At 35.0% G+C, this 12,697-nt stretch overlaps 1 protein-coding gene across 1 annotated transcript in view; it reads right to left on the reverse strand.

Moving 5' to 3' along the window:
• NRK (Nik related kinase) overlaps positions 1–12,697 on the reverse strand; it is a 575,538-nt gene that overhangs the window by 498,523 nt on the left and 64,318 nt on the right. The window contains exon 2 of the mRNA XM_053699167.1: positions 6,735–6,800. Within this exon, the coding sequence (XP_053555142.1) occupies positions 6,735–6,800 (66 nt within the window). The remainder of the gene's footprint in view (positions 1–6,734; positions 6,801–12,697) is intronic.

The following is a 12,697-nucleotide window of genomic DNA, read 5'->3' on the forward strand; positions in this document are numbered from 1 at the left end:
AATCACACATACATGTGACAGCTATATATCATATAATCCAAAATACATGTGACAGCTATATAGCATATAATCCAACATAAATGTGACACCTATATAGCATATAATCACACATACATGTGACAGCTATATAGCATATAATCACACATAAATGTGACAGCTATATAGCATATAATCACACATACAGGTGATACCTTTATAACATGTGTAAACCAACATACATGTGACAGCTATATAGCATATAATCACACATAAATGTGACACCTATATAGCATATAATCACACATACATGTGACAGCTATATAGCATATAATCCAACATAAATGTGACACCTATATAGCATATAATCACACATACAGGTGACACCTATATAGCATATAATCACACATACATGTGACAGCTATATAGCATATAATCACACATACAGGTGACACCTATATAGCATATAATCACACATACATGTGACAGCTATATAGCATATAATCACACATACAGGTGACACCTATATAGCATATAATCACACATACATGTGACAGCTATATAGCATATAATCACACATACAGGTGACACCTATATAGCATATAATCACACATACAGGTGACAGCTATATAGCATATAATCACACATACAGGTGACAGCTATATAGCATATAATCACACATACAGGTGATACCTTTATAACATGTGTAAACCAACATACATGTGACAGCTATATAGCATATAATAACACATACATGGGACAGTTATATAGCATATAATAACACATACATGGGACAGTTATATAGCATATAATCCAACATACATATGACAGCTATAGTGTGCTATAGTGTGAAATATGTGAGAGAGGGTGAATAGTAGTGTGGAATATGTGAGTTAGGATGAGAAGTAGTAAGGAATATGTCAGAGAGGATGAGGCATAGTGTGGAATATGTGAGTTAGAGTGAGGAGTAGTGTGAAATATGTGAGTGAGGGTGAGGAATAGTGTGAAATATGTGAGAGAAAGTGAGGAGTAGTGTGGAATATGTAAGAGAGAGTGAGGAGTAGTGTGGAATATGTGAGTGAGGGTGAGGAGTAGTGTGATATATGTAAGAGAGAGTGAGGAGTAGTGTGGAATATGTGAGTGAGGGTGAGGAGTAGTGTGGAATATGTAAGAGAGAGTGAGGAGTAGTGTGGAATATGTGAGTGAGGGTGAGGAGTAGTGTGATATATGTGAGAGAGGGTGAGGCATAGAGTGCAATATGTGAGAGAGACTGAGGAGTAGTGTGGAATTAGTAAGAGAGGGTGAGGGGTAGTGTGAAATATGTGAAAGAGGGTGGGGAGTAGCGTGATATATGTGAGAGAGAGTGGGGAGTAGTGGGGAATATGTAAGATAGGGTGAGGAGTAGTGTGATAGATATGAGAAAGAGTGAGGAGTAGTGTGATATATGTGAGAGAGGGTAAGGCATAGTGTGGAATATGTGAGTGAGGGTAAGGAGTAGTGTGATATATGTGAGAGAGGGTAAGGAGTAGTGTGATATATGTGTGAGAGAGTGGGGCATAGTGTGCAATATGTGAGAGAAAGTGAGGAGTAGGGTGAAATATGTGTGAGAGAGTGAATAGTAGTGTGAAATATGTGAGAGAGGGTGATGAATAGTGTGAGATATGTGAGAGTGAGGAATAGTGGGGATATATGTAAGAGAGGGTGAGGAGTAGTGTGATAGATGTGAGAGAGAGTGAGGCGTAGTGTGCAATATGTGAGAGAGGGTGAGGTGTAGTGTGAAATATGTGAGTGAGGGTGAGTTGTGTGCAATTTGTGAGAGAGTGAGGAGTACTGAGGAATATATGAGAGAGGGTGAGGAGTACTGAGGGATATGATATGTGGGAAGTGGTGGATCAGATAAAAATCACTTTAGAACTGGACTATATTAATTTTCTGTCAAAGAGGACTGCTTTGTACTGCTACACATTTAGGATGCAACTTTCTCTGGCAACCATGGGGTTAACTGAAAGCTAAAATGTTCACAGTTATTTCAGTCACCCAACATTAACAGGTTTTATTTCCCTTTAGCAGCTGTTTCAACTACTTTTGATTGCTCTAAATTATGAGCTTCCACTGTCAGGGACACCTCACTTTGCAAAATGTAAAAACATAGATTAAACAAGCTGCAAAAATTACCTATTTAAATTTCCCAAAGCAAGACAGAGGAAGTACAAGGATATGTGTGCTGTCTTGATAAAATATATAATGTAGGCAGTAAAATCAGAGCATGATAACTGATTACAAGCTGTGAAGATCATTTAAAGCTGATTTTAGTATATGTTTTCCAGAATTAATGACCCTCTAACCACAGGCAGAGCATATTTGCCTTCTGAAAGCTATTTTTGGCCACCTTAAAGAGGTTATTGAACATCACAAGATTCTATCTGACATGCATTTGTCTTACGTTTATGCCCTGAGGAAACTTAATGGTTCCATTTGTCTAGCTTAAGCATCTAGTATGATTTCTACTCAATCCATTTTTCTTTGCTCTTTTTCTTTCTTCTGTCAAACGTGGCCTTGTAAGAAAACCTAAACATCTCCTCTGATCTGATTAGTTTTGATATCCAGAAACAATACTTTATCATAACTTCAAAGTCCTTTGCTCATTATCTAAGACTGCGGCTGGTCGAACCTAGGTGATTGTTTGTTTGTTTTTTTATTAAAGGGGCATTAGATTCCATATTTTTCATGATGCTTTAATAACATAGAAATATATCAAAAGAAGTTTGCTCACCATAAAATGTTAATATATAAAGCATACAGCAGGTGCAACCTAGAGATAAATGTTATATCATAGCAAAAGAAGAGTGAATGTTCCAAATAAGGTACATTCTAAAGACTAGGGTACAGCACTCATACTGTTAAAAAAGGGCATTAGTCTGCTAAAGCACAAAAATATTTAATATAATATACTGTATATATCAAAAAATAAAATGTCAAATGGGCCCCTTACTATAAGACCTAAAGCCGGCTTCTATCAATACTGTGGGGCACCACTGATAATCGTCCTTTAAAAAAATACAGAAAAAACTTCAGTTCAATGTATAGTAATAGTGTATAACATAGGTACCAATTAAAGAAGTGTGAGAAGGATGACTTGTTTTACTTTTTTTATTATTTTGTTTTTAGTTGTCAGACAGCCAGGTATTAATACTAGACATGTGCATTTGATTTTCAACAAATCAAAAAAGAAAACTTTTGCTGTATTCTTCATTAACATAAAAAAAAAGAAAATGAATGACCCTTTTAACAAATAATCAAATGATGATGCAGCGAAAAAAATAATTTGTTCATGCTGTTAAAACCATAACTGTGTAAAGGTGGGAAAGGCTTTTCTACATGTGGGAAAATGTACAAACGTTCAGATTTACAATTTTTAGGTGGGAAAAGTTTCAGGAGGTCAAATTTACCATGTTCAATAACTATATCCAGCAATTTAAATGCCAATTGAATCCCGTGTCGGCCAACAAATATGTAAGCATCTTTTTTCGTTTGTGCTGCTGCTGGCTTGTATCAGTAGCACTAGCTACTACTTTAACTTTATTTAAGTTTAAGCTGCTGTACAACTGCACTTCTGCTGCCCTAAAGACATTCCTGATAGAAAATACGGAGTTAAAAACTAATCATGTTGCCAAAATTCAATTGACACCATGAACTAATCTTAGAGGAAATATTTTTTTTTATGATGAATGATTTCACGGAAACTATTTTTCATCTATGCACTTATATGTTTTTTAAATATATTTTTATTATGATGTTTTAATAAACAAAAAAAATAAAAAAACAAATAGAAATAGTAAAGATCTATACCACCCAAACAGCAACATCCCAATACATAAGCAAAAAGAGAAAAAAAAAAATATTACATAATTTTACTAAATAGATTGTATATTAATTGTTACATTCATGTACATCATAAGCATGATTGCTTCAAATTTTGCCTCTTTAAAAAACAAAATAATAAAAAAAGTAAAACAAGTCATCCTTCTCACACTTCTTTAATTGGTACCCATGTTATACACTATTACTATACATTGAACTAAAGTTTGTTTATTGTCCTTCCTTTGTCATGGCCAATTAAGGACTGATATAATCAAGCTCCTGCACATATCGGCCAATCACTATGCTGGATGTAGTAACGTCAGTGCTCTGCATTCTATTGAATAAACTCCGGCCTCTCTGAAAGGAGTGGAAACACTTACATTTTCAGCAAAATTAGGCAAAAAAATAACAGACGTCACTTGTTCTATAATTCTTTATAATTAAACATTGTATGGGTATTAAAGTTTGTGTTTAATGTCCCTTTAATAACATAGGTTTAACAGATGAAGAAATTGTATATAGTAATATAAAGTACCATTAATTACATATTTGATATTGTTAGAAATAGAACTCTTATCTGAAAGAATTTCTTGGGTAGATTTTGGAGTGAATGTCCCCTTCAATTTTGTAAGGCATCAGGGACAGTGATAAAGATAATTGATATTATTACGTACATTTCTGATATCAAAGTAATCCGATTTTTTTTATTTCTTCTACTTTCTCTATGACAATGGAGCACAAAAGTGATGCCCCCATTATAGGACTGGTAAATAGCAGAAGATTACAAATATTTATCAGCATCTTGAAGGGACTTGAAACATTTTGCAATTGTATTATATATATATTTTTAATTATGGATAGTAATAAAAAACAAATAAAAACATATATGCAGTATTCTCATTATTATTAAAATTGAGTGTTTTCCAATTATTTGAAATGGAAATACACACTATCACTTCACAAGCCAAACTCGTCCACATAGCTGTCCCTAAGAGGTGATGGTATAATGATGGGATACTGCAAAAAAATGCAGGAAAAAAGGTGTCAATCTATTCAGAAAATGTCCACATTATGGTAAATTGGTAATTTATTTCAAGACAACACAAAATGTTAGTAGTTAAAGACTTAGGGGTTGATCACAATCCTATAGAACATTTTATCAAATGATTTGTCTACAAAAACGTCAATAGATTTCGATGTTTGTTTTTTTGTAGAAAAAAATTAGATACGTTTTTCTAAAGGATTTGTAGCCTACGAATCTTAGCCTTCTGATACCCAGATTTTTATGCAAAACAAACAAACAAACAAACAAACAAACAAACAAACAATGTTGTCAATGTTAAAACAAGCTCTATGGTCAATTTCATGTTGCAAAATGTAAGATTTTAATATCTCTTTAACATCAGATTATAAACGACGTATTTGTTTAACGTTTGCCCCCAATGTCATTAAAGTTAGATTAATTAATTCAATTTTTTTCTTTTGTGATTCAGATTGAGCATGACATTTTAAGCATCTTTCTAATTTACTCCTATTATCAATTTTTCTTCATTCTCTTGGTATTTTTATTTGAAATGCAAGAATGTAAGTTTAGATGCCGGCCCATTTTTGGTGAACAAACTGGGTTGTTCTTGCTGATTGGTGGATAAATTCATCCACCAATAAAAAAGTGCCGTCCAGAGTCCTGAACCAAAAAAAAGCTTAGATGCCTTCTTTTTAAAATAAAGATAGCAAGAGAACGAAGAAAAATTGATAACAGGAGTAAATTAGAAAGTTGCTTAAAATTGCATGCTCTATCTGAATCACAAAAGAAAAAAAAAAATGTCCCTTTAATAAATTATTTTGGAACACTTTTCAAGACAAATTAGATTCAGACTAACCAGAGAGATGACTGTGATCTTTATTCTGTAATAATATCAGTTTCCAAAAGGGATATTATGGATATTTGTAGTAAAATAAAATGGAGAGAAAAAAGCAATAATGTAATCTGAAAACAGAAGGTTGTATTCACTTTGTGCTAAATGTTTAAATCTTCCCATTAAGTGTTAGCTTTTTATCAGCTCTAGACATAGTAATGAGCTTATCCTAGGTATCTTTTGTAGCAAAATGTCAGTTTCTGTTTGCGGATTAGACTTTACTAAGAGAGGAACATCATTGATCCTATAACAGGGCTCTGTCTGCTCTACAGATAGATAGTCTAGTTGTGATAAACAGATTTAAGGTGATACAGTTCATAAACCAAAAACCAGAGTATTTTACCTCCATGCTCAGCGCGTTCCAGAGCTATAAAGAATCGTAAAGATAATAGTATATGAAAAAACTATTTGAGCAGCCATGGTATATGTGGACAAGGAAAAGACAAATAGCTACTGTAAAATAACTGTAGCTTAGAGAAGAAAATTCTTCCATTAGTAGACCAATCTCAGTGATGAACACAGGAAAATCAAATTAATTAAGACAGATATCTCATTTTAGATAGAGGACAAGGCTGGCTCTGTTGATACATGTTTTTGATTGTAGAAGTCTAGCAAATTACTTTATATATGTACGTTAAAATTGAAATAGCTTCTTCATCCATAGGGGCACCTCAAGACAAAGTTGGGTAAATGAACTGAACGCTTCTCCATTCTTTCCATTCTGTCCAGCACTCTATTCATTAAAGTTTACTTATCTCTCCATTCTTTAGTGAAAGGGTTCTATAGAATAACAGGGGGGTTGGTGAAATCGAAGTTGAGATGAAGAGACTAATTCACATTGATCATAAGGAGAGGGTAACAATTGTGTATAATAAGGCACTGTATATGGGACGTGTACAAAGGTGAACATAGCTATTTGATTTGCTGTAATCATTAATAAATATGAACAAAATTAGAAATAAGCCTGTAAGAAGATCAAACCTTATACACTTGTCCATAGGTTCCATTTCCAACAACTTCAACCAACTCAAATATTCCAGCAGGATCCTGTAAGAATAGAGACAATTGTTAGACCCACTGGAGCTTCTATCTGGGACTTTGGATTAGCTAAGCACATATTATGGACAACACAGTTTACAACAACAATTAACAGGAGATGTAATAAAAATACAAAAAGCAGCACATTTAGAGCATACAGCATAATGATCACATTGTCTTCTTACTGCTATCAAATCTGAGTTCCTAAGGTTTTTCCAGAAATGGAACAAAGATATTGGGGAAGATTACAAGTGGTGCGCTAATTATTTGTTTTGCTCATGTTTTATTTACGTTCGAAGTAAAAATATTTGTGCAGCAGTTTTAGTGCTGGTATTACAGGCTGAAAGACAAATGTTAGAGGAAGAACGAAAGACTCAGACATGCTAACTTCAGGACTTCAGATATGGCGACAGCGCTACCTTCTTCTCACATACACTATGATTTTTTTTTAATAAAATATTTATTTATACCTACTGTACACATATATATATATATATATATATATATACAGGTGGCCCTCGGTTTACAACGGTTCAATTTACACCGTTTCAGAATAACAACCTTTTTTTCAGTCATGTGACTGCTATTGAAAAGCATTGAGAAGCAGTGCATTGATTAAAATAGCCAGTAGGTGGAGCTGTCCGCTTGTGTTGCAGTAAAGATATGCAAGCCAAGCAAGCTGAAATTAATCAGTTTAACCAGACCTGAGCTATCGAGCAGCTTGCAAAGGAACAAGATCTTCCTGTCTATAAATCAGTCCAGAACTGTTTGCAGAAAAATGCAAGTAAAGTCTGTGTTGTGTGATTATTTTATTAGGTTTTTAATGCTGTTTAGCAAATGTTTTTGTTCATTTAACTTAGTTTAATTATATATTATGTGTTGTGTGATTATTTTATTAGGGTTATAATGCTGTTTAGCATTTAAAGTCTTCATTTCAAAGCTTTATAAATAATGTATTAGGTGTTACTTATGCCGATTTTGAGAGGGGCCTGGAACCCAACTCCCTCACTTCCCTTTGACTTACATTATAAACTGGGTTTCAATTTACAACAGTTTCGATTTACAACCATTCCTTCTGGAACCTAACCCGGCGTAAACTGAGGGCTACCTGTATATATATATATATATATATATATATATATATATATATATATATATATATATAAAATTAAATATATTGAAAAATAAAAATAACATATTCTTCTAAGTGAAGAACATAGGAATTTAAAGTTTTGCTATAAAAACACATTAAAACATATTTATTTGACTAGGAAGGGCTCAAAATGTATAGATATGTCTATATATGTGTCTATATAAATATATATATATATAAAATCAAAGAAAGCTGTAAGTGCGCCTCATCTGTAGTGATGTCGCAAACCTAAAATTTTGCATTCGCGAATGGTGAACGCGAACTTCCGCAAATGTTCGCGAACCGGCGAACCAGGCGAACCCCCATTGACTTCAATGGGCAGGCAAACTTTAAAACCCACAGGGACTCTTTCTAGCCACAATAGTGATGGAAAAGTTGTTTCAAGGGTACTAACACCTGGACTGTGGCATGCCGGAGGGGGATCCATGGCAAAACTCCCACGGAAAATTACATAGTTGATGCAGAGTCTGTTTTTAATCCATAAAGGGCATAAATCCCCTAACATTCCTGAATTGGAGAAGCAATTGTATTTACATACTATTTGCTTTTATATATTATTTGTATGCCCTTCTAAAACATGGATTGCAGACAAGGTTCTATTTTTATTTTAGTGATCATTTTTTAATTGCTTCTTCCATTACCGCTTCTAATTGTTTAGTGAAACACACTAATCTGTGTATAGTGAGCTGCCATTTTGTATGGAACCCTTCTTTCGGACACAAAAAAAATGTTCATGTACAGTTTACAGCATAAATGGTTTACTGGGATATTTAAAAGTAATAAGACAATAGCAAGTTTGTGTTTTTATATTTTAGCAGTTTTTGACATAAAATGTTTGTGTGTTTTTATGCTAGATTTTGTTAATATTTTTCTTTGTGTTTTCTGTTGTTTTGTAACATGTCAAATAAAAAAACACTTTGTTTATAAAAAAAAAAAAAAAAAAAGCTCCTCATGCCCTCCATCAACAACACGTCTTGCCGGCGTGGTCGTGGGAGGAGGAGGATTACTTTCACCTCTTCCCCTGTCAGATTCCCGTTGTGCTGTGACATCACCCTTGTACGCTGTGTAAAGCATACTTTTTAATTTATTTTGGAACTGCTGGCAGTCCCTGAAATGCACACGTAAAAAAAAGTGGTTTTTTTTTTAAATGTACACTACTGTTACTACACAAGATATGAGTTGCACTGGTGTTACAATGTGCCCTGGCACGCCCTGAAACGCACACATGTGAAGGAAACTGACTGCTATTATTTCACATTTATAAAAAAAAAAAGGTTGTTTTTTTTAAATGTACACTACTGTTACACCAGATATGAGTTGCACTGGTGTGACAATGTGCCCTTGCAGGCCCTGAAACGCACACGCGTGAAGGAAACTGACTGCTATTATTTCACAGTCAAAAAAGTTGTTTTTTTTTTTAAACGTACACTACTGTTCAGATATGAGTTGCACTAGTGTGACAATGTGCCCTGGCAGGCAGGCAACTGCAAATAGATTACACTAGCAGACTGCTGTTTCACAGTCAAAAAAGTTTTTTTTTTTAAATTTACACTACTGTTACAACAGATATGAGTGGTGGTGGCACTAGTTGGCAAGTGGGCCTGGCACACACGCTGGCAGGCAGACAACTGCAAATTTACACTACTGTTACAACAGATATGAGTGGTGGCACTAGTTGGCAAGTGGGCCTCGCACACACGCTGCCAGGCAGGCAACTGCAATTAGATTACACTAGCAGACTGATGTTTCACAGTCAAAAGTACACAGGCAAAAAAAAAAAAGGACTGATGTTCTAGCCCTAAAAAGGGCTTTTTGTGGTGCTTTCCTTACAGCAGAGATCAGATGAGTCCTTCAGGACTGTAGTGGACACTGAATACACTAGCCTAGCTATCGATTTCCCTATGAAATCAGCAGCAGCTACACTGTCCCTCCTCTCACTAACAATGCAGCTTCTGAATGAATCTAAAATGGCTGCTGTCCAGGAGCTGGGAGGGTCTGGGAGGGAGTGTCTGCTGCTGAGTGGCTGAAATGTGTCTGCAGACTGTGAGATACAGGGTCAAAGTTTACTCAATGATGACGAATAGGGGGCGGATCGAACATCGCATATGTTCGCCCGCCGCTGCGAATGCGAACAAGCTATGTTTGCCGGGAACTATTCGCCGGCGATCAATTCAGACCATCACTACTCATCTGTGGGTCAACAACCTGGGTGCTAAGCGAAGCATGTACAGTAAAAAGTTCTCACGCTAACACATGGAAAGAGGGGTAAGTCACAGGGTATTTAAACACAGCACAATATTTTCTTGTCTGAGGAAAGGGATTCAGTATATCCCCCAAACTTCACTAATAAACATGCTTTAGATCATCAAACACTTTGCCATACACCATATTCCTTTTTAACCCTTGTGAAACCTTTTTTTTAATTAATATTAAAATTTTATGTTTTTATTATAAAGTGTATATATGAGTGTAATAGTTTATTTTAATATGTTTTGTGAAAACATTTTTAAACCCTAATTTCTAGTGCAGATTTGGCTTGCGCTTGGGTGCAAACTATAACTTTCAACTTGTAATACCAGCACTATTTAGTATTTTTAGTATTATCCATTGAAAGTATAGGCTGCGCTAGAGCGATTTTGGCCATGTTAAACCCTTCTCAGGTAAATAAGATTTACAATGGACTTGTAATATGAAGCTAAGCACTAATGTTACTGCTTTCAAACAAAACTGCTTATCATTAGCGTGCCACTTGTAATCTGGCCAATTTTGTTTTGTAAAAGTATGTTTAAACATGAATATTACTCTAGTAGGAAGATCAAGAAAATAAGAAAACGTATGTGATATTAGAAAGTAAAATACAGAATGTGGTTACGTATTAACAATTAATACATATTAACAATGTTGCTGGTGGTTTTAGTGGATTTCTGCTTAGTAAAAATGAATGATAGCAACATTTCCATTGCCTATTTGAAATTGTAACTATAACAACTAGTTGTAAACATTGCTGGCTAGATTACAAGTGGAGCACTAAATTATTGCCCTTTGGGGGGGTGTTAACTAATCAGCCATTACAAGTGGCTGGTTATTGGTACCACAAACTTGCGGTAGCACTTAGCGCTTATAAAACTAACCAGAGATCAGATATCTGGTTAATTTTATAAATCCGCCCCAAATGCCCCCAAAGTACTGTGTAGTGTATTTTATTAAAAAAAGAAAAGAAAAAAAAAGATGGCAGCAAATTTATTTTTTAATAAAATAACTGCACTAGGCAGTATTTTCGGGTTAAAGTTGATGGAAGTGGGTTGTTGGAAAAAAACGTCACTGAAGTGTCTTTACATTGTGGTTAATGGTAACTGTGTGTTCCCAGTAAATATATATGTATATGCTTATATACATATATATTTAAACATGCTGCCATTGCTATGCTACTTACCCCCTTCGCTTGTGCTGAAGTTCTGATGCCGTCTCTGAAGGCATCAGAACGAAGATCCCATAGGAGCCTAAGGAATTGCGCTCTCATGAGCGCAATGCTTCCCAGCAATGCGAACGCAAGGTCACGTTCGCATTGCCGACAACTTGTAATAACAACGCACATTAGCATGTGGTGGTATTACAAAGTAGAAGGCAAATATCGCTTTTATGAAAACGATTTTAAGCGCTCCACTGTGTAATCTTTATCTTATTTTGCTGCCTCTCGCCATTGCCAGCCTCCAATGCCAGGAGAGGCTGTAATGCTTTAGCCATTAATAACAATGAGATGCATTCTCGACGCCTTACTGCCATGGGGGAGAGGGGAGGGGCTGATGTACTTGGCACATGTAGTCTCATCCTCCCATAGCAAGAAATCACTGTAAGTGTGCCCAATAAGCCATTAGGAATATATATAGTTAATTTTCAGAGCTCTAATTGCTACTGTGAGCTTGCAGTAGCAATGACCAGCCACTTGTAATGGCTGGTTATTTATCACGTGCCCGTAAACGGGCTAATTGTCAGCGTTTCCTGTAAACTATAGCAAACTGCATTTTTTTCTCTTAATCTAGAGGAGCTGGAGTGCACCTCTTTATAGTGGCATAAATTATAGCTGACTGTTGTTCTCATTCGATATACTTCAGTTTACCTGATATTTTGTTAATATAGGGCACCCCTATATAGCAAATAACAGACACTGCATAGAACATGCTACAAACTTATTTAATCTTAAGACTTTCAAAATGTTCAACATTTAACCATCCGAAATTTTGAATGTTAAAACATTAAGCCTGACAACATAACAGATATGAGCTAGCTTAAAGGGACAGTCTAGTCAAAATTAAACTTTCATTATTCAGATAGGACTTGTAATTTTAATCAACTTTCAAATGTACTTTTATCATTAAATTTGCTTTTTTCTCTTGGTATTCTTAGTTTAAACTAAACCTAGGTAGGCTCATATGCTAATTTCTAAGCCTTTGATGGCTGCCTCTTATCACAGGCTTTTTAAATCTCTTTTCAACACAAAGAGACAGAAAGTACACATGGGCTATATAGATAACACTGTGTTCAGGCACAGGGGGTTATTTAAGATTTAGCACAATACAATGCTAAATGGAAGACAATAGATAATAAAAAGTCACAGTCATGTGATCAGGGGGCTGGAAGAAGGTTCCTAGATACAAGGTAATCACAGAGGTAAAAATTATATTAATATAACTGTATTGGTTATGCAAAACTGGGGAATGGGTAATAAAGGGATTATCTATCTTTTGAAACAATA

The sequence above is a fragment of the Bombina bombina genome, chromosome 1 (genome assembly GCF_027579735.1).
Source record: "Bombina bombina isolate aBomBom1 chromosome 1, aBomBom1.pri, whole genome shotgun sequence".
Lineage (NCBI taxonomy): Eukaryota > Metazoa > Chordata > Amphibia > Anura > Bombinatoridae > Bombina > Bombina bombina.